General features: G+C 45.0%; 1 protein-coding gene across 2 annotated transcripts in view; it reads right to left on the reverse strand.

Moving 5' to 3' along the window:
• The window catches only part of CWF19L2 (CWF19 like cell cycle control factor 2), a 60,937-nt gene that overhangs the window by 31,516 nt on the left and 8,274 nt on the right, over positions 1 to 21,147 (reverse strand). The window contains exons 6-10 of one of the 2 annotated variants that reach the window (XM_056115007.1): positions 20,209 to 20,302; positions 18,482 to 18,597; positions 16,646 to 17,277; positions 6,067 to 6,163; positions 5,280 to 5,372 (exon numbers count right to left, since the gene is read on the reverse strand). In XM_056115007.1, the coding sequence (XP_055970982.1) occupies positions 5,280 to 5,372; positions 6,067 to 6,163; positions 16,646 to 17,277; positions 18,482 to 18,597; positions 20,209 to 20,302 (1,032 nt within the window). Of the gene's footprint in view, positions 1 to 5,279; positions 5,373 to 6,066; positions 6,167 to 16,645; positions 17,278 to 18,481; positions 18,598 to 20,208; positions 20,303 to 21,147 lie in introns of both variants that reach the window. The other variant, XM_056115006.1, reaches the window with a different exon arrangement.

The raw sequence follows: 21,147 nt of genomic DNA on the forward strand, positions 1-21,147 counted from the left end.
TTAAAATAAATATGTAGGCAATTATTCACATTTCAATTTTTCTCAAATCAGAATCAAATACTAAAAATCAATTTTATTTCCATATAACAAAGATTAAATGCCCTGCTGAAATTGAAGAAAAAAAAACACATGCCGACTATTGATCTTATATTCACATTTGATACTAAGTGGGCAGTAATTATCACTACTTTTCTTCTTCAACTAATCAATTAACATAAATTAATGAATGATTGCATATTAAAGGGTATCTACTCAGGCTCTTACCCAATCATAAAGACAGACAACTATTATAAGCTGGCTTCAAGTTTATCGCAGTGCTAAGTCTGATTTCCCTGAAAACTTTCAAATTATTAAAGCTAATATATATTATACTTTAAAACGTGCTTGTCAAGGTGGCCGGCTGGAGGGCAGGAGGGGAGTTGGGGACACTGGTGGAAGGGAATTGACACTGGTGGTGGAATTGGTGCAAGAGTATTTTATGTCTAACACCCAACCATCAATAACTTTGTAAATCATGGTGCTTTAAAAAAATGAAATTTTTTAAGTAAAAATAACTTTTTAGTTTTTAAATTTATTTAGTCCAAGCCCCTTTATAAAATCACTGTAATGGAAAAAGTTCTATGTGATTGCATGAGTATTTCTCAGTAACTTTAATTTTTGTGTGGAGCTTGAATAACTATTACATATGAAATTGGTCTCAATATTTAGGCAATATTTTTTTTCTTTCTGCTTTGTTTCGTTGTTTGGTTCTGGGGCCACACCAGTGGTGCGTGAGGCTTATTCCTGGCTCTGCTCTCAGGGATCACTCCCTGCAGGGCTCAGGGGACCAAACCCAGGTCAGTCACGTACAAAGCAAGAGCCCTAACCACAGTACTATCTCTCCAGCCCCAGCAATATTTTCTTTTGTTACAAGTAATTTTCACTTACTTAAAAAAAAAAATATTGGAAAGGGGGATGTGGCTGGGGCCACACCCAACAGAGCTCAGGCCTTGCTTCTGGATCTGTGCTCAGAGATCACTCCTGGCAGGGCTCAGAGGACAAAATATGGTACAAGGGATAGAACCTAAGTCGACCTTATGCAAAGTAGTACCATGATCACTCAAGCCCCTATTTAATTTTAACACATACTAACATTATTCTCTTGCCAGTGATTTGGAACTTAGTGGGATTCAGTTCATCCTGCATTTAATTTATTTTAAAAAATAAGAATAAATGATAACATAGAATTTTAATAAGGATTAACATAACACAAGTTCTGGTACAGAGTGTGCCCTCAACAAGCATCACGCATTGCTAATAATAATTACAGCAGAAACAGTAATAACATCCATGTAAATCAGAACTGTTGTCTTGAAAAATAAAATATTAAAGTTCAATGTAGTAAATGAAAAATATAACGAAAGTAAAAAATAGTAGTAAGAAAATTAAATGCAAAGTAGTTTTCCAATGGTAGTAATTCTTATTAAACATATCCTAAGATGCTAATATAGCAAAGATTTCTAAACCAAACTAGATTCTATAACTTTATTTTTAAACAATTCAAAGAATTGCACATGGTGATTTAATACATATTTTTGCATAGAGAGGAAGATAACAAACACCATGAATATTTTCTCTGAGACAGAAAATATGTGAGATAAATTCAAGTATTTTCCTTTTATTTATTTGAGTTTTGATGTTTACTTTTACTCAAACAATATTATTTTTTATTCTTCATAAATTTTTGTTACTGCCTACTCCAATTATCAGTCAGAAGCTGCATTTTCATTAAGCATTAGGAATTAGAAACTGTACTTGTAGCTTTCCTAAAACACACTCCACTCGACTTTGTACAGCTATCTCCAACAGTATGTTATTATACATTCTATCATTTGGTGAATATCTTTCTTTCTTTTTTCTTTTTGAAATACAAAGGGTTATTGGAAAGTAGGAGGGAAAGAGAGAAACTCCACAGCTGGGGAGGAACTTAGTAGAAAACTAAGTTTGGCCAAAGTAAATTTTATATCTTTGTACATACAAGGACAATACTTACTTTGGGCTGGCTTGTTTCACTTTAACCTTTTTCCCTTAAATTGCAAATAGATCATATAAATACCATTCTTCCATATGTCCTCAAAAATATCCATGATGAGAAGAAACCTTTCAAGGGGGCTGGAGCAACAGTACAGTGGGTCGGGCATTTGCCTTGCATTCAGCAAACCTGTATTCAATCCCTGGCACCCCACCCAGGAGTGATTCCTGAGCATGAAGCCAGGAGTAACCACTGAGCATCGTCAGGTATGGCTAAAGAAAGAAAGGAAGGAAGAGAGGAAGGGAGGAAGTGGGAGAGGGAGGGAGGGAGGGAGGAAGGAAGAAAGGGAGGAAGGAAGGGAGGGAGGGAGGGAGGGAGGGAGGAAGGAAGGAAGGGTGGAAGGAAGGGTGGAAGGAAGGAAGGGTGGGAGGAAGGAAGGGTAGGAGGAAGGAAGGGTGGGAGGAAGGAAGGGTGGAAGGGTGGAAGGGTGGAAGGGAGGAAGGAAGGAAGGAAGGAAGGAAGGAAGGAAGGAAGGAAGGAAGGAAGGGTGGAAGGAAGGGTGGAAGGAAGGAAGGGTGGGAGGAAGGAAGGGTGGGAGGAAGGAAGGGTGGGAGGAAGGAAGGGTGGAAGGGTGGAAGGAAGGAAGGAAGGAAGGAAGGAAGGAAGGAAGGAAGGAAGGAAGGAAGGAAGGAAGGGTGGAAGGGTGGAAGGAAGGAAGGGTGGAAGGGTGGAAGGGTGGAAGGAAGGAAGGGTGGAAGGAAGGAAGGAAGGAAGGAAGGAAGGAAGGAAGGAAGGAAGGAAGGAAGGAAGGGTGGAAGGGTGGAAGGAAGGAAGGAAGGAAGGAAGGAAGGAAGGAAGGAAGGAAGGAAGGAAAGGAAAGGTGGGAAGAAGGGAGGGAGGGAGGGAGGGAGGGAGGGAGGGAGGGAGGGAGGGAGGAAGGGAGGGAAATTCTTCAAGAAAATATAGAAGTCTCAAATGCAATTAGATTGTCAATAATTCCTCAATTTTTTTCAAGAAAATGCGTGACACCCTCTTCACACAAGTATCTGGAGATTAAAATATATTTCTCTTCTTTGCCAGCAGAGAAAACAAAATTTTAAACCTTCCGTACCATTATGCAATGACTATTTCACAGTTTACTGCAAATGATGAGCCCAATTCCCTATACTATTTAAAGGGGGGGGTAAAAAAAGCAGCGTCAGATTCCTTGAATTCTCTTTCATCAATGTGCTGATTCCCAGCATCCCCGAGCACCACAAGGAGTAATTCCTGGGTGCATGGGTCAGGAGTAACCCCTCTGCATCACTGGATGTGATCCAAAAAGCAAATAATAATAAAATAATAATAATAACAATTAACAATAGTTCTTGTAGCTAGAGCAATAATACAGGGAGTAGAGCACTTGCCTTGCATGTAACCTACCTGGAGTTTGTACTGCCAAGCACTGCCAAGAGTAACTCCTGAGTTACAAACACAGGAGTAACCCCTGAGCACACCGGGTGTGGCCAAAAATATAATAAAACACTAAAATAATAAGCAAGGGCAAGGAAAATAGGAAAATCAGCAATCTAAAGGACTGAGTTTTCCACTAAAGCCAAAACTATATTCACAGATGAATCAATCAATAGATGTACTGTGTTCAAGCAACCTAACATTTCAAAATTAGCTAAGTAATAATGGAATTCCTCTGTTACCCTATGACTGTGATTTTCTTTTCTCTAAAAGGACAAAATTTCAACCTGAAGTATTTTAGGATTTTCCTATTAAAAACTCATCAAATTTTTGTGCAGTACAATACAACCCTTCCTTTTGATTTTATCTCTTAACAAAATTATTATTAAAGTAGATAAGGGCCAGAATGTTAGTACAATGGGTAGGGCATTTGCCTTGCACATCACTGACCCAGGTTTGATCGCCAGCTATCCATAAGGCCCCCAAGCCCACCAGGAGTGAACCCGGAGAATGAGAATGGCAGAGCCAGGAATGAGCCCTGGGCAGTGCTGGGTCTGCGTCCAACCCCCCCAAAAAAAAAAAAAATCAAAACCAAAAACTGAAAGGTTAAAAAGATAGACAAGTAAAAGTGCTCTCCCTGGTGGAGTGAATGACTTCACAGGGGTGCAGAATCTTCCCAAGGAGCTGACAGAGGCTGGTTCATACATACAAGCCTGGTAAAACCGAGTGACAATGGAAGCATCCCTTCTTGGCAGAGCAGGTGAAAGATTTCACTTCTGGTAAAATAACCTTCAGGATGAAAGTCTTCCTATGTGAAGCTGTTCCAAAGGGCCATGTCTTTCCAAGGGATAAGAAACAATCTGTCAATTACTCTTTAAGCAATAAAAGAAATGTTATGTAACAGAAGGTCTGCTTCGAGTTTTCAGCTAACTGCTTTCAATTTTGAGAATCCCCTGACATCCAGCCAGAGCTTCAGAACCATCTTACACAAATGACAAGTGTCAGGGAAGAGATAGGCACAGATTTAGAGGGTGCAAAAAATGAAAAAAAAAAAGAAAGAAAGAAAAAAAAACCACCATAATTAAGAAAGACAAATCCAACAGGGAATATTAAAGTTCTTTGCAGTCTGGGGCTAGAGAAACAGCTCAAAAAGCTGGAGCACATGCCTGGGAGCTGGCTCGGACCCTGAGCACTGCCAGGGCTGGCCTGGGAACAACAGGCATGAGACCAAAGCTAAAAACCCACTGAGTCTCCTGTCCAGGCTCTCCTACTCTTAAAAATGAAACCACAATGGCCCTGTAAAAATGAACTTTTCTGCTGAAAACCCTTGAATAGCTTTTTGTTTCATGTAGAACAAAGACCCGGGTCCAGACTAAGGGTGTCCAGGCGAGCACACTCTGGGCTCCCCAAGTCTCTCCTGGAGATTCTACTCCCTCCCTCTAATTGTTTCCCGTCCATGCCCAGCCCCCCATACCCCCCAAGCCCCCAGGGCAGCTTCAACCAGGGCCCTTGATGCCCTCTGATCCTTTTTTTTCCCTTTTTTGGGCCATACCTAACGGTGCTCAGGGGTTACTCCTGGCTCTGCACTCAGGAATCTCTCCTAGTGGTGCTCAGGTGACCATATAAGATGTTGAGGATTAAACCCGGGTTGGTCACATGCAATTTGTTTTGTGTAAACAAATTTTAAAACAATTTTAAACCAAACACTCTCTCTCTCTCTCTGACACAGTGATGCAATTCACTGAAGTAGCACCACAGTCACGGAATGGCATTATATGAGATCATCCTACAACACCAACAAAACTTCGTTATTTACCTTGACTTCCGATTTCTTTGATGATACCTGTGTTATGGTGTCTTTGAATTTATTTGCCTTTTCAAGTTGGGCTTTAAGTTGTTCAGCTAATTCCTGTGAAAAGAAATATACATAAAATGAGTGTGACATATAATTAAACTCCTCACTGCAGAATATTACACATTTATAGAGCTGAAAGTAAAGCAAGCATAGCAAACACCCATGTGGCCAACATCTAAATTCTTCTCAACCCACGGCCTAGTATTTTACATTTGTGATGAACTTGTCTCCATTACAAACTCCTTCAACGCTGTGGCAGTTATTCATGTGGATTAACGGAACAAGCCTCTCAGGAAAAAGTGCTTCAAAGAGTACCAGCCCAGAAGAACACTAGAGGGAGAGAGCGAAACCACCCAAACTCCATGCCTAGGCCCCGTGTGGACAGCAGGGAGGACGCTGGCCACGCACAGGGCTGACTGAGTTCCATCCCTGGCACCCCTGTGGTCCCCTAAGCCCACCAGGAGTGATCCCTGAGCACAGAGTCAGGAGTCAGCCCTGAGCACTGCATGGTGGGAGTCCAAAACCAAAACGAAACAAATAAGTTTCATCCCTAATTTCCTGAAGAAGAGCAGAAGGGCTTAAGAAGCCCTACCTTGACTAGACAGCATGCCCCACCTACCACCAAAAAATCAGTAAGCAACAGTTATTTTTGACGTGTGTTTATGTCCATATTGCCAAGGAATGTCTAAAATGACTCCCAAGAAGTCAGACGTTGCTATTCTCCAAAAGAACAACATTCAAGCCTTACCGTATTTCCCATCATCTCTGCTTTGATAATCCTGGCTCCCAACTTGTTCTTTTCATCAGTGCTCAGGACGTGGACAGACTCAGTCTCTGGACTACCTCTGCTTCAATAGGCCAGATGAAAAGTACATGAAATACAGGTTACATTACAAAAACAATTTCAAGGTGCAAATGTCATTTTAATTGACCATGGCAAAGCATGCAGCACTGCAGGGCTGAGCCCCCCCCCCCCACTCCGCCCGCAGACCCTAGCACCACTGGGCTGGCCCCCGCAGCCCCAGCTCTGCAGGGCTGACCCTCGTGGCCCCCAGCACTGCCAGTCCTGAGCACTCATCAGGTGAGTATCACTGGGAGTGGCCCCTTGTTAAAGAATAGTCACAGAAGCTGGAAAATGTCCAAAAGAAAAAAAGAAATCAAGGGGAAAGAAAAGGAAAACTATCCAGTCCTCAGCAAGGTAAACCCCATCTAGTACCCAGCTGCAGATGAGCGGGCTGCAGCCAGAGGCGGCTCAAAGGGCTGCTTCGATGCCTGCGTTCCCTGTGGTCCCCGTGCCCTGCCAGGAGTGGCTCCTGAGCACCAACTGGGGAGCTGCCCCAAAGCACTGCCAGGTATGGCTCAAAAACAAACAAAACAGGGTGAATTAGGGCCAGGACAACAGTACCGTGAGGTAGGCTCTTGCCTTGCACACGGCCAACTAGAGTCGGATCCTAGTCATCCCCTAAGCACTACCAGGAGAAGGAAGGAAGGATAGGAGGGAGAGAGGGAGGAAGGAAGGGGAGGGAGGGAGGGAGGGAGGGAGGGAGGGAGGGAGGGAGGGAGGAGAAGGAAGGAAGGAAGGAAGGAAGGAAGGAAGGAAGGAAGGAAGGAAGGAAGGAAGGAAGGAAGGAAGCTCAGCCTCCACCTCATGTATTTTAAGACCAGATCTGTCTCGCTCCACAGAATCCAAAGTTCATCCAGAGCCATCAGGGCAAACAGAAACACATGAGACCAGGATGTGTGGGTGCTGCTGAGCCATTACTTAGGGGTGAGAGAGCCCAGGCAGGGCGGGGGGCAGCACCCCACCTGTGGCGCGGCTCAGCCCTGGGGCAGACTCCAGGCAGTGTTGGTCACACCCCCAACACAGCAGCAGCAAGCAGACAGGGACACAGGAACAGAAGCAGAACAGACGAATCAACAAAACCAGGGTGGATATACCGGACGGGGCGCAGGGCTGACTCCTGGCTCTGCACTCGGGGACCACTCCTGGCGGTGCTCAGGGGCCAGCAGGGGATCAAACCTGAGCTGGCCACATGCAAAGCAAGTCCCTAACCAACTGTACTATCTCTCTAGTCCCCCCTAAAATTAAAAAAAGTTAAAATGGGGGCCACGAATAAGGAACCAGGTTGTTAAGTGGCCTGTCTGGCATGCAGCCAGCCCTGATTTGATCTCCACACAGGAGTGACTACTGAGCACAGAGCCAGGACTGAGGCCTGAGTACCACTGCAGTTCCCCAAAGCCTCTTCAAAAAATAAACAAAAATAAATTAAATAAAAAATAAAAGCTCATTAATATGATGAATGATACAGAATGGAGTAAATAAAAAACCAAATCGCTTGTTCCAAACTCTCAAGGATGTAAAGGAATTAAAACTCATACGGGTGGTGGAAATACAAAACGCCACGTCCACTTAGTAAAATACTCTGACAGTTTCTTAAAATTTGCACATATAATTGCCAAATGATCTAACATTCCCCTCCGAGGTAGTTACTCAAGAGAAAGAAAACAAACACCCATCCAAGAGGACGAGCACATAATGTTCAAAGAAGATCTATTTATAATAGCCCAAAAGGGAAAAAACAACCTAAACATCCTCCAAATGGTAAATGCAGAAACAAATTGTGGTTTCGCTACCACAGCATAATACCCACTCCTATAAAGGAACCAAGCTATTGTTATGTGCAGCAATGAAGCTCTAAACAGCTAAGCAGAGTCAGACCAGGTCAACAGCAGGGTATAGTGTAGGATCCAATTTGTAGAAAGCTCTAAAAATGCAAACCAGCCTACAAGTAATGCAGAAGGCTACCAAGAAGAATGGAAAGGTTCAGAGAGAGGCAGAAAGAGGGCTCGTGGAAGGCAACAGGAAACTTTGGCGAGTGAATGTTTCACAAGAATAGAAACGTTTCAGAACATACAAACTGCTCATATATCTACCTATGCTCACACAGATATATGCAGTGATGTGTCCATTACACATTCGTAAAGCCATTTTTAAACAAAAAAAAAGTCATAATCAGGGCTGGAGCAATAGTACAGCGGGTAGGGCTGTACTATCTGCCTTGCACGCGGCTGACCCGGGTTTGATTCCCGGCATCCCATATGGTCCCCTGAGCACTGCCAGGGATAATTCCTGAGTGCAAAGCCAGGAGTAACCCCTGAGCATCGCTGGGTGTGACCCAAAAAGCAAAAAAAAAAAAAAAAAAGTTATAATCTCATTAGTTTTCCTAAATTCCTAGATTTTACCATGCTCCTCCGAAATAACCTAATAGATATTTCACATATACTCTGAGCAAGGGATAGTAAACAGATGCTGCCAACTCCAAACTTGCGTCGATAGCCACAGCTGAGCTCCTTCAGTGACAGACACCTTATGGATAATGAGAGCGATCTCTAGTAGTCGGGGTTTACGACGCAACTCTCACAGTGATACTGGAAGGACCTTTGTCCCCGCAGTGAAAGGGGAGAGACACGAGGCCCTGGCGCCTGGACCATGAGACCAGAAATGTCGCAGGTAAAACACCCTCGGGAAGTAACATATAGTGTCCCCTCGTTTGCTTTCTGTCTAGAGATTCCGCAGGGGCGCTGAAATCACATAAGCAGGAAGACGTTACAGCTTGCATACACTTCAGAGGACTCAGGCAGTGTTTGTATCATTAGCTGGATTTCTCTGTGTGGGATTTTCAATAACTTTTCTCAAATTAAATTCTGAAGTACATGTCAATTTCATTGTATCACAAATATAATTTGTTTGAATTTCAGGCAACCCAATCGTATCTCTACAGCAATCTAGACTTACTAATCAGCACACTTCACTCCATTTGCATTCTTTCCTCGTCAATTAATTTTCCAAAATTCTCTGCTCTGAAAATGTACTGTTCTGAGTCTGTCTGTGGAAATTACAGGTATTTTTTTTTAATGTACGAAGCAGGACAAATGGCACTATCACAGCTCATGCCCTTTCTGAGTGCCTCGGGGCAAGTATTCTCAGGCACCCAGTGAGGACCCGCCCTACTGTGCACCATTGGCTTTCTTCACTCCCAGATACCTCAGGACCTGGCCTGGGTTTTCTTCCAAACAAATTATGTCCAGCCTACTGTTTCTTCCATTCTAACACCAGCCCCACAGGACAGAATCTAAGAGGAAAGACAAGACGAGTAAGGCGGGCAGTTTTTCTAGTCTACAAAGCTTTTACAAAGCTTTTTTTTTTTTTCCATGAATCCAGTAGATGGTCACAGTTCTCCAGAAACAGGATGACACAGGATTCCTTATTAAATGGAGGCATCCAGAAAATGCTTGATGGGGCCGCGGATATGCTACAGTGAGTAGGGTATTTTCCTTGCACTCACCAACCCAGGTTCAATCTCCTGAGCCCCTCTAGGAGTGATCCCTGAGCAAGAAGTAAGTCTTGAGCACTGTTGAGTATGGCCCAAAAATGAAAGAAAAAAAAGAGAGAAAGAAAGATGGAAAGAAAGAGGGAAAGAGAGAGAGAGAGAAAGAAAGAAAGAAAGAAAGAAAGAAAGAAAGAAAGAAAGGAAGGAAGGAAGGAAGGAGGGAGGGAGGGAGGGAGGGAGGGAGGGGGAAGGGGGAAGGGGGGGAGGGAGGACAAGGGAGAAGAGAGAGGCAAGAAAGGAGGGAGGGAGGGAAGGAATGAGAGCTTCAGCAGATGGACTTAAGGGGACAAAGTGGAGAGTCTGGATGCTTTAGTGATTGTGAGGTGAGGTGGTAACTACATAAACTGAGATAATAAATGTCTGCAGCATTGTGAACACATGACCTTAACTATAACACATTCTTTTAAAAGGCCACCACGGGAAGTTGTACTGGAGGCGGAGCTGTGATGGAACATAGTATGTCACTGCTTTAATAAAATAAAATTTTGAAAAATAAAGTAAAACGTCACCATCTATCCACCAACCTATCCACCCATCTATCCGCCTGCCTATCCACCCACTTATCCACCCACCTACCCACTCTTCTACCCACCCACCTATCCACTCACCTAGCTACCCATCTATCTACTCATCTATCCACCCTTCTATCCATTCACCTTGGTCTCAGCAGAAAGACTTCAGAGATGTTAAGACATCAAATATCATACATCAACAGAAGCATATCAACTAATATATACAAGCATACCTACTAATGTATACAGATAAAAATATAAATACCACATACTATTATTCAATTCCCTTATCTCTTGAGCGAAGTGCTTCCTATGAAGCACCAACAGCTGTTTCTTTATAATGCCAACCACGTCTTGTACCTTCCTTGCAAGAAATAAAAAAATTCTTCTATTATTAAAAAAAAAAGTTTGAATCAGGTTAACTCCAGACTCTGCCATTTGCCAGCTTCATGAGATTAGGCAAGTATCTTAATCTCTCAAGAAATGATTAACATTCCAACCTCTCACATTACCAGAACTAAACGCAGTAATATGTAAAAAGCAATTTCAGTATGCTAAGAAAATGAGAAATGGATCTGAGCCAGCATTCAGTAATGGTGAGCTTCCTTGCCACCAAGAGTCAGTTACCGCAACAGCCAGCTCTCCAATTATCACGCTTCAAATTCAATGGTGATATATCTTTGAGAAGTTCAAGAGAATGTATAAAGGAGAGTCCTGTGGTGAGTTCCTCCCGTCTTAGGGAGTTTCTTTCCTTCACCGCCTACTTTTCAGCAAACCTTTCTGTTTCAGAAAAGGAGAGAGAGTCTAGAGATTCTGAGAAGCACACAGTCAGGGCAGGCACCAAGTGCCCACGTTGCTCCTGGCACTGCGAAGAGTAGCCTGAGCGGGCCCAGAGGCCCAGAGCAGCTCTGCACACCCTGGTCCTCTCAGGAAACCAGCTGGCTCTGGACCACCAGAAATGGGCCCCTGAGCACTGCCTGAGAGCACACCCTCCAAGAGCAATAGAAAAACTCCACATCTGCACAGGACAGTCACCAGACACGTTCATGGGGCTGCAGAGTTCGAAGTACCACGCTGAACTGCAAACGCCAAATCCAGTTCCCCTCTGGCCCCTCGCTACTCTGCTCCTTCCCACGAAAGACCAAGCTCTTCTACACAAATCTGGAGGAGGAAATGTCTGTTTCTCAAATTTCAGTGCAAGGACAACTGTAGGGCAATACGCCACGTAACATGGACCAGTAATCTTAAAGCAATTTTGCTCCAAAGATTTAATAATTGTTGGTAAAAATGAAACAAGCCAAGAGCAGTGACATGTACGGACGCAACAATGGGATATCGTGAGCTGTTTGAACCAAACTAGTGATTCCCTTCTTTCCTCCTGAAATTCCCAAACTCACTGTGCTCCATTTAAAACAGACCCAAAGAACAACATTCTGGGGTCACAGGTTGAAAAACACCAACCTAATCCCAGCAAGGAGCCTGACGATTTCCTGCCATGACCCACTGGCAGAAGCTGCTTTCTCCTCCCTCGCACTCCCATCAAGGCTGACCCTCATTTTTGAGCACATCCTGGAACCCCACTAACCTGGGGTGCTCGCTCAGTGACCCCACCTGCCATCCTCAGTTTTGCTTCTAAACTAGGTGCTGACTTGCTTCCACCGAAATAGAAGCACATGCAAGTATCCACACCCTAAAAGAAAAAGGGGACAGGGCGGGGCAGTGAGGAGGGAACACCTGCCTCAGGAACATACCTTCCATCTGTGCCATCTCTAACTGGTAATCGTCACTTACGCCAACTGAAACCTGGTAAGTAAAGTCTCTTCCACAGTTTTAAGAGCCTTATGAGTCCTATTATTTTCCACCCAAAGGCATCGCTTCTGTCATTTCTGTTACTTGACTCTTCTCTCTTATGGAAAAACTTTACTCCTCCCTCCCATCTCAAGATTCAAGTTTAAAGATTCAGTCAGGAGAGGACAATGCAGGATGATGAAGAACAGGCAGAGCTCAGGAAGCAAGTTTCTCCAGTTTCCAGGAAGCAACTGAAATTTCAAAGGACCATCCCAAAAGACCGGTCTGTCACAGAATCCGCACCCTGACAGTTTCTTCCTGTCCAGGAGTCTCCAATGAGGAAGTAAGATGAAAGCTGTAGATAAAGTGATGAGATCCAAGAATCCTACAGATATCTTACACCACCAGTGCTTTCAACACTAATGGATACTCTGACATGTTTAATGGAGATAAAATATCAAAGAGCAGGTGCTTTAAAAAATAGCGATAGCACAGCGGGTAGGGCGTTTGCCTTGTTTGCAGCTGACCCAGGTTCGATTCCCAGCATCCCATATGGTCCCCCGAGCACCACTAGGAGTAATTCCTGAGTGCATGAGCCAGGAGTAACCCCTGTGCATTGCCAGGTGTGACCCAAAAAGCAAAAAATAAATAAATAAATAATAAAGCACCACTATTAAAATACACTGGCTATGTCCAAGAGCAACTCCCTTTAATTGTTCTTTGTTTCCCACTTGTTCTGGAATTCTCATTCTTGTGCCTGGATCTTATGACCACACACAATTTCAGAATGCCAGCGTACAGCCCACGAGACACAACCCCCAGCAAGCACATGACTCAAGGTGACGCCCGTGGGCACTGCACCCACATGGCTGTAGACACTGCATCGACTACACATGCTCAAGCCCTGAAGCTGACATGTGCAAACACCCCACACCATCCCCCGCAATGCTCCCACAGTAAGCACCACGACCACCAAGGGTATTTGAGCCCCGGTCACAGCAATAACACCACAGAAAAGGACCAGAGCAGGGGTCAGAGCGATAGTACAGGGGGTAGGGCGTTTGCCTTGTACACAGCCGACCCGGGTTCGATCCCTGGCATCCCATATGGTCCCCCACGCACCACCAGGAGTAACTCCTGAGTGCGAAGCCAGGAGTACCCCTGAGCATCGGTGGGTATGACCCATAAAGCCAAAAAAAAAAAAAAAAAGGACCAGAGCAGCTAGGGCATTTGCCTTGCACAAAGCTGACCCACATTTGATCCCTGGCATCCAATAAGCACCACCAGGAGTGATCCCTGAGCACTGCCAGGTGTGTCCCCCCCCCCCCCCCGCCACAAAATGAAAAAAGTAACACCAAAGAAATAATGAATTCTGCAGGGGGGGAAATGGACTGAAATTAGCTGATGGAAAAGTAAATGTGAAGAAGAAAAAGAGAAATTTACAAATCATGAATTACTTTGCATGTGACCAACAGAACACACTTTCACAAATAACTCAAAAAGCAAAGTTGGCTAGTTAATGAAAATAAAAATAAACATTTGGGGCCAGGGATATGGTTCCAAGGGATGACTCACATGTCTCGCATGTGCAAGGCCCCCCACTGGGCCCCTGGACCAGCACAGGCACCTGTGGGTGTGGCCCCAACAGCCTCCACACAGGTCAGAGCATGGGCTAGCCTGGCATACACTCACTGGCAGGGGACCGATGGGAACGGAGCCCAGTTCTGCTGCGCATGGTCCCCATAACACCCACAGATCCTCAGAAGGGACAAGCTACAGGAGACTGAAAGAATATGAAGGTACATCGAGTGCAGGCCAGCCCTGTGAGCACCCTGCCGACAGCTCTCTCTCTCTCGCTTGCTCTCTCACTCGCTCTCTCTCTCCCCCCCTCTCTCCCCTCTCCCTCTCATCACCTCTCTCTTCTCCTTCTCACTAACCCCCCCATATATATATATCCCCTGCCCTCATATTTCTCTAAAGTCCTTTCAGTAAACTATTTTGCTTTTGCTTCACTAAAATTAATAAATAAATGATTCTGAAAGTGCCAGAAAACATCATCTATAGAAATATGCCAATTTGGGGCCGAAGTGACAATAGAGCCTGTAGGGTGCTTGCCTTGCTAGTGGCTGACCTGGGTTCAATCCCTGGCATTCCATATGGTCCCCCAAGTCCCACCAGGAGTAATTCCTGAGCACAGAGCCAGGAGTCAGCCCCAAGCACGGGTGGGTTTAGCCAAAAACAAAACAGAACAAAGAAAGCAAAAAGCCGATCTCCACCCAGACTTATGGACAATGCAAATCACTGGCTGCTGGGGAGAAGGGCAGGAGGGAAGGTGCTTACCTGGCATGCACCCAACCCTGTTTGGTATCCCCGGCACCACACGGCATCCCTCAAGCACTACCAAGGGTCACTTCTAGCAGAGAGCGAGGAATAGCCCCTAAGCACCTCAGGGCACAGCCCAAGCCTGAGCACCGGAGGATGTGGAGCTGAGGACTGGGATGCGGTGAGGGTGCCCTAAGCCCTGCTCCGCCTCTCCAGCCCTGCGACTTGTTTGTTTTTTTGTTTCTTTCATGATAGTGTGGAAAAGACTCCTGCACTGTTTCTTTCCCCCTACGCTGATCATGGAATTCACAGAAAGTCCCAAACCACCTGTAATAGCAAAACCAACAGAGTTAACAAAGAATCCCATCCTCAGATAGAAAATGCAGCTTTTTGGCAACTGCCTGTATTACAGGTGTATCACTCTTACACTTTAAAGATGACATAAAAATGTGAAGCAATTACAGAACAGATGAACTAAGAACTGTGTGAGACTGTTTGCCGGACTCTGCCTCCGACAGGAGCAAGCAGGGACGAGGAACAGTCCACCGGCCCAGGAGCACTCCCGGGCAAAGTGAGCCCAGTGCAATTCACGCCCACAAGCTCAGACATTCCCTAACCCCCGTTATGCTGACCCCTTCGGCAGAACTGGGTTTTTCCTTTGGTTGACTACTTAAGCCACAGCCCCTTAGACTCGGATTTTCCATCCCTCAGTCCCATATCTGCCTCCGACTGAAAGCAGAACAGATGAACTAAGAACTGTGTGAGAACTTTCCAATGCATAGCTTCCAGGAGTCATTAAAACACGATTTAACAGTCCAGTGGCTCAGCACCATCGCCTCCTAACACCATTCAATTCTGTCGTTTGTGAAAATCTCTTGCCTTTTGTCTGCTGTTGGAAAAAAAAAAAAAACCATTGTGTGCATTTTAGGGCCACACTTGGCCCTGTGGTTGGGGATCACTCCTGGCAGGCTCAGATGATCACAAGGGATGCCAGGGTTTGAACCTTGCATGCAACCAACCCACTGCAAGCAAGCCGAAAACCCTACTCAATGTACGATCTTTCCATCCCCCCAAATATTTTAAGGGTCATTCAAGTATAGACCAGTGAGCTCAGTTTGATCCCACTCAACCTGCACTTCCTATTCTACAAACGGAGTCTCACAGAACCCTGGCATCTCCACAGCGCTGAGGGCAAGGCACACGGCCCACCATCAGGTCCCTCAGCTAAGAGTAAGGGTCCGCTCCCAGGACGCGTGGGTGTGGCCCCAAACCAAGACAACAAAACAGAAGCTCTAACATCTTTAGAACTTACCAACTGATGAGGTGGTTTATTTCTTTTTCTGCTGAACCACCAGCCTAACTCATGCTTCCCCGGAAGGCTGCCCACGTACCCTTTCATTTCAAATTGGGGTTATGGCAGCACATTTGTCTTTAATCTCCTAGACATCCCGCAGCCACGCAATGACTACAATTACGCTATACTGAGCAATCATTTCCTCTGAAAGCAATATGGCAGTGGTAACAAGATCTGCCAAAATATTTCCTGCACCAACCCTCTTATGAGGGTTATTAACTCATTTATTTTAAACTACAAAACAGCAAGAAATTTTGGGCAAACACAGCTACTGAATTCGCCAGCTCTTTTTGTTAAATAAAACTAAAATGGGGCCGGGAAGACAGTTCGATGGGGTGGAGCGAATGTTCCACGTGCAAGAGTCCTGGCTCAATCCCTGGTACAGCAGGGTCCCCCTGAGCACCTCCGGTAGCGATCCCTAAGCACCAGGCTGGGACTAGACCCTCAGCAGCCTGAGGCCTGGCCTCTACAACCAATGTTAAACAGAAATAAAATGCAATCCATAAAATGCAAACACGGAATTGCTCATTTTGTGTATCCTCTCTGCCATCAGACCTAAAAAAAGGGTCACTTGCACCATAAACTGAAACTATATCTATCCTGTATGATGAATTGCACAATATTTTATATTTAGGGCGTTTTCCTTGCTCAGTCAGCCTGGCCCAGCTGGGTTCAATTCCTCTGTCCCCCTCGGAGAGCCCGGCAAGCTACCGAGTATCTCGCCCACACGGCAAAGCCTGGCAAGCTACCCACGATGTATTCGATATGCCAAACACAGTAACAACAAGTCTCAAAATGGAGATGTTACTGGGCCCGCACGAGCAAATCAATGAACAACGGGAGGACAGTGTTTGTAAGAATAGATAAGTATGCAAAATATATGTGGCCAGTAACTGATCTACAAAGGACATTGCGGTTCTCTGAATCTTGAGTCAGCTAAGAAAGAATATGAACAAATACCCAGCAGACAGGGACTCGGGATCCTGCAGGCGACGCTCCATGTGGTCAACTCTCGGACCCGCACCTGGCGACCTTTCTCTCACGTCTGAACGGCGCTGAGAGTCAGCTGTGGGGCCGGATTCTGCTGGCTTTGGCTCTGAACGCTTTGTGTCCGCTTCCCTGCGCTCAGACTGAGTCCAGGACGCCACACTTTCTTCACTGTTTTCAGTGGGTTTCCGAAACCCGCAACGCACAGAAGACCAGGGAGGCTCCGCGTGTCGGCCCTTGTGAGGAAATGACAGTTCTTCATCGTCGGAGGGTCTGAGGAACTTGGGTTTCCTATTTCCAAGAGAAGGAAAGTCTTGACTTTGCCTTGGACCAGTGCCTCTTCCACAAGCATCTACAGACCCACGTCTACTATCTTTCTCATCTCTACTAAACTTCTGCTCATGGATGTCGTCCGCAAGATCGGTTGCGCCACATCTGTCCCTTGAACTTCTGTTACACTTAAATGCGTCTGATCTTCTACTTTCTTGATGACCTGACGTGTTATCAGAGTATGTTGGCTTTCTCCACCGTTCTCGTCCACAATCTTCTTTTGCTGATGCCGTTTTCTTGGCTTCTTCTAATTTTGACTGAAATATTTCCATTGACTACAAAGCAAAAAAAAAAAAATTAAACAAGGCATTTAACATTTAAAAGGGATCTGTGGGGCCCAGAGAGAAGCACAGTGAGTAGGGCAATTCCTTTGCACACAGCCAACTTATATATATATATACACACATGTATAAATATTAGAATGTAGGTATTTACTGGTATTCAACTAAGTATATTAGCAAGTGGAAGCAGCAGGATAGATTCTGTCAGCCTACAGCTATAAATAAAAAATAGCACAGCGGGTAGGGCGTTCGCCTTACAAGCGGCCAACATGGCCGACCCGAGTTCGATTCCTCCGCCCCTCTCGGAGAGCCCGGCAAGCTACCGAGAGTATTCGATATGCCAGACACAGTAACAACAGCTATAAAACTGTGTTCAAAAGAACAGAGGAGGGGGCCGGAAAGAAAGCTCAATGGGTGACCACTCAGATTTCATGCAGGGGGACAGGTTCAATTTCCAACACCACACAATCCCCTGAGCCCCAGCAGTAGTGACCCCGAGCACCAATCCTAGAGCAGTGGATATGCCCTACCCCAAAAGGACAGAGAAACGAAAGAGTATTTTTTTATTGATATATCAAAATATTTACAGACTCAAAGCAAAATACTAATTTTGGGTTTGTTTTTTTTTTTTTGGTTGCCTATTATTTTCAAACTAGTGTATCTTTCTAGACTTATTTTCTTCAAATTAAGCAAGAATGAAAAGGAAAATCAGATGCAACTCCAGCAGATAACACAAGGGTGGTGAAAGGAGAGCCGGCTCTGAAGGGCCACATACTGCCACACAGCCCCACTTGCCTCAGAAAGACAGCACATTCCAGAATTCAGGATATAACCCAGACTCTGGGGTTTGGCAGGAACTCTGACATGTGCCAACATTTCCGTAATGGCTCACCTCCAGGGGTGCACGGCACAGAGGCTGTCCTGTCCTGTGGCACTCAGATTGTTTCTCACAATGAGAAACAATATTTTTACTGGAAACAATGCACACTTGAATGCTGCATGCTTAAATTGTCTATTCATTTGCCCATAAAAATATGGTACAAAGTTTTACACAATAATGAAAAGCGGGAAGTCTATATGGACTTGAATAGCAAACCTATTCAAAATGTCTCATTAGATAAGACTGTGACAAAGAGAAAAAGATTTAATTTCTCCTAGAACTCTGAAGACTGTAGATCTCCTTCATAGCAATACTTACCCCATATCTTTCAGCTACGATATCTTCAAAATTTCTATTTTGTTTCTCAGCCTGTTCCTTCATTCTTTGATAAGATTTCCTTAGCCAGCTTAAACCACCATCTTCTACTACTGAAACTAAATTCAAATATTAAATGTCAGTTACACTTTTCACATAGCACGATAAAATTAATATTTTCTATGACAGAGTATAAATGATTCCTTGAACATATACAATTTGGGGTATTTTTTTTGGGGGGGGCACACCTGGCAGTGCACTGGGCTTACTCCTGGCTCTGCGCTCAGGAATCACTATAAAATATAAGGAAGCTCTAGGGAAACAGCTACACAAACACAGCGCTGGAGTATCTGCCAGGCGTGCGGGGGACAGACCTGCCTGGCAGCACTGAGCCCGAGGCTCTGGTTCTGACACAGAACCCAGAGGCCTCATGCTTCCACCTGCCAGGACTTGGGAGCAGCAGCAAGTCTAATGTCTCACGACCAAGACAATAACTATAAACAAAACCAAAAAAAACACTCTAGTGATAAATCACTAGGATGAGAAGGTATCATCATAATCTACCATACTAGAATCTGTGTAATTAGAATGGATTACAATTGAAATAAGATCTTCACTCAGTTACTGCTGGAGCCCTTAATGGCGTATTTGTATTTATGTATTCAGATATGATTTGTGACACAAATATTTGTCTCCATCTGCTGGAAAATAACAGCAGTATCCTAAGTTCAGTACCAATTTCATGAATGCTGCGAAGGAGGAGTTCCTGAAGATATGAAGGCCCTCCTTATAATTTTCATGACATTTACAGACGTAGTGCTTGTTTGAGTTTCCTGCTTGTTCAGAGGGCATTTTTAGCTACACCCAGTGGGCACAGGCTACTCCCTGACTGGGGTAGATGCTTTACATGCAGGAGACCCAGATTCAACCCCGGAAACCACATGGTTCCCCAAGCACAGGCAGGGTGAGCCCCAAGAGTAGCCTCTGGAAACCCCCGGAGGTATCCCCCAAAACCGAAACAATGAAATAAAATCATCTTCTGAAGTGCACATACTACAGCTTGAGCCATTGACCCACAGGTCCTCTTAAGGTGAAACGTGAAATCTCACACAGGGAGGTCTGCGAACAGTTACAGAGGAGATCAGTCTGGCCTGAGGCCAGGGCTGTGAGTCAGACCAGGGCCACTGCTCTATATACAGTGGTCACCTTTGGTCCCCACGTACCCTTCAATATGGGCAGGGGGCCTGGCGGGCCCACATAGTCGAGCCTAGTATCACTGGGAAAGACCCCAGACACCCCTGAGCACCGCTTGGGAGGAATCCAGAATAAATTATAGCACCAAGAAGAAATATCTAAAGAACTATTGGTAAGATTTAGAGCTAACAATGATCAATATTTGATATGGATTAATATGCATTTATTTTGTGATTTTTGTTTGAATTTGTTTTGGTTTGGGGGCCACATCTGCTTGTGTTCAGAGATTACCCCTGGCTCTGTGCTCAAGGATCACTCCTGGCAGGACTCCGGGGACCCTATGGAACATGGGAAGCCTGGGCTGGAACCCAGGTTGGCCATGTTCAAGGCCAGGATGCTATCTGCTGTACTATTGCTCTGGCCCCTGTTTTTCATTTTTATAACCCATAACATCTTGCCAACCCACTCAAGTCATTCCCTTTGGAATAGCAAATCATAAAAGGTGCCCGTAGGACCATAAGCAAATATAGAGGTACCTTTCATAGCCGATGGCCCCCCACTGTCTTCTGGAGGCAGCCCCGTTCCCCCATCCTTCCAGTAAGGGTTCAGTTCTCTTTCCAGAAGTCTAGACTAGAACAAAACATTTTTAAAAATCACCATTTAGAAACAACTCACCATAAAATATATTGACAACAAATCTGAAATAGTTCACAGTTATAACCTTGGACAAATATTTAAATACCCAAGACATGCTTTTTTACAACTTTCAAGAAAGAATGTCTAAATTTTCATTCATTCATTCAATGCTTTTATTGCCAACCCCCCCCACCCCCCAGGAAGAAAAATTGGAGCCTGGGAGTCACTCCCAGAGCTCACTTCCAGCTCTGGGCTCAGAGATCGCTTCCTGACAATGATCGTGAAAACGTATGCAGTACTAAGGCGCACCCAGACCCAACAAAAAATATTTAAGGGACCAGAAAGATGGCACCTGCTTTACAAAGGCTTTCTGTGGTCCCCAAGCAGACTGAAATGACCGCTCCACAAAATAAGATGATTAAAATTCAAAGTGAATCTATCAGCAGGGTTGGGGGTGGCTCAGAGGCCTGGAGCACAGGCTTTGGAAGCAGAAGCCTCAGGTTTCCCCAGCACCCACGGGCCCCCGGTACTGCTGGGAGCCAACGGTGGCCAGGGTGGCTCCAAATTAAACACCAAAGCAGTCACCAGAATGGCCCCCAGGCCCTCTGAGCGCTGCTTAGGAACTCCCCGCAAACCTATTAAATATCTGCTAGACGCAGTCTTGAGGGTTTAAGTCTGCTGTTACAGTGGCTCTCAGGTCCAAGCTAGCCTGATAATCTCCTCTATAGTAGTGCTCCACAGCTATGAGCTAATGGCACAGACCCTGTTTCTGAAACTATGGTACGAGATGACCCCCTGAAAGAATACTTCTGCCAACTGCTACCCACTCAACAGGTAAA

This window comes from Sorex fumeus, unplaced genomic scaffold, assembly GCF_029834395.1.
Source record: "Sorex fumeus unplaced genomic scaffold, SorFum_2.1 ptg000028l, whole genome shotgun sequence".
Classification (NCBI taxonomy): domain Eukaryota; kingdom Metazoa; phylum Chordata; class Mammalia; order Eulipotyphla; family Soricidae; genus Sorex; species Sorex fumeus.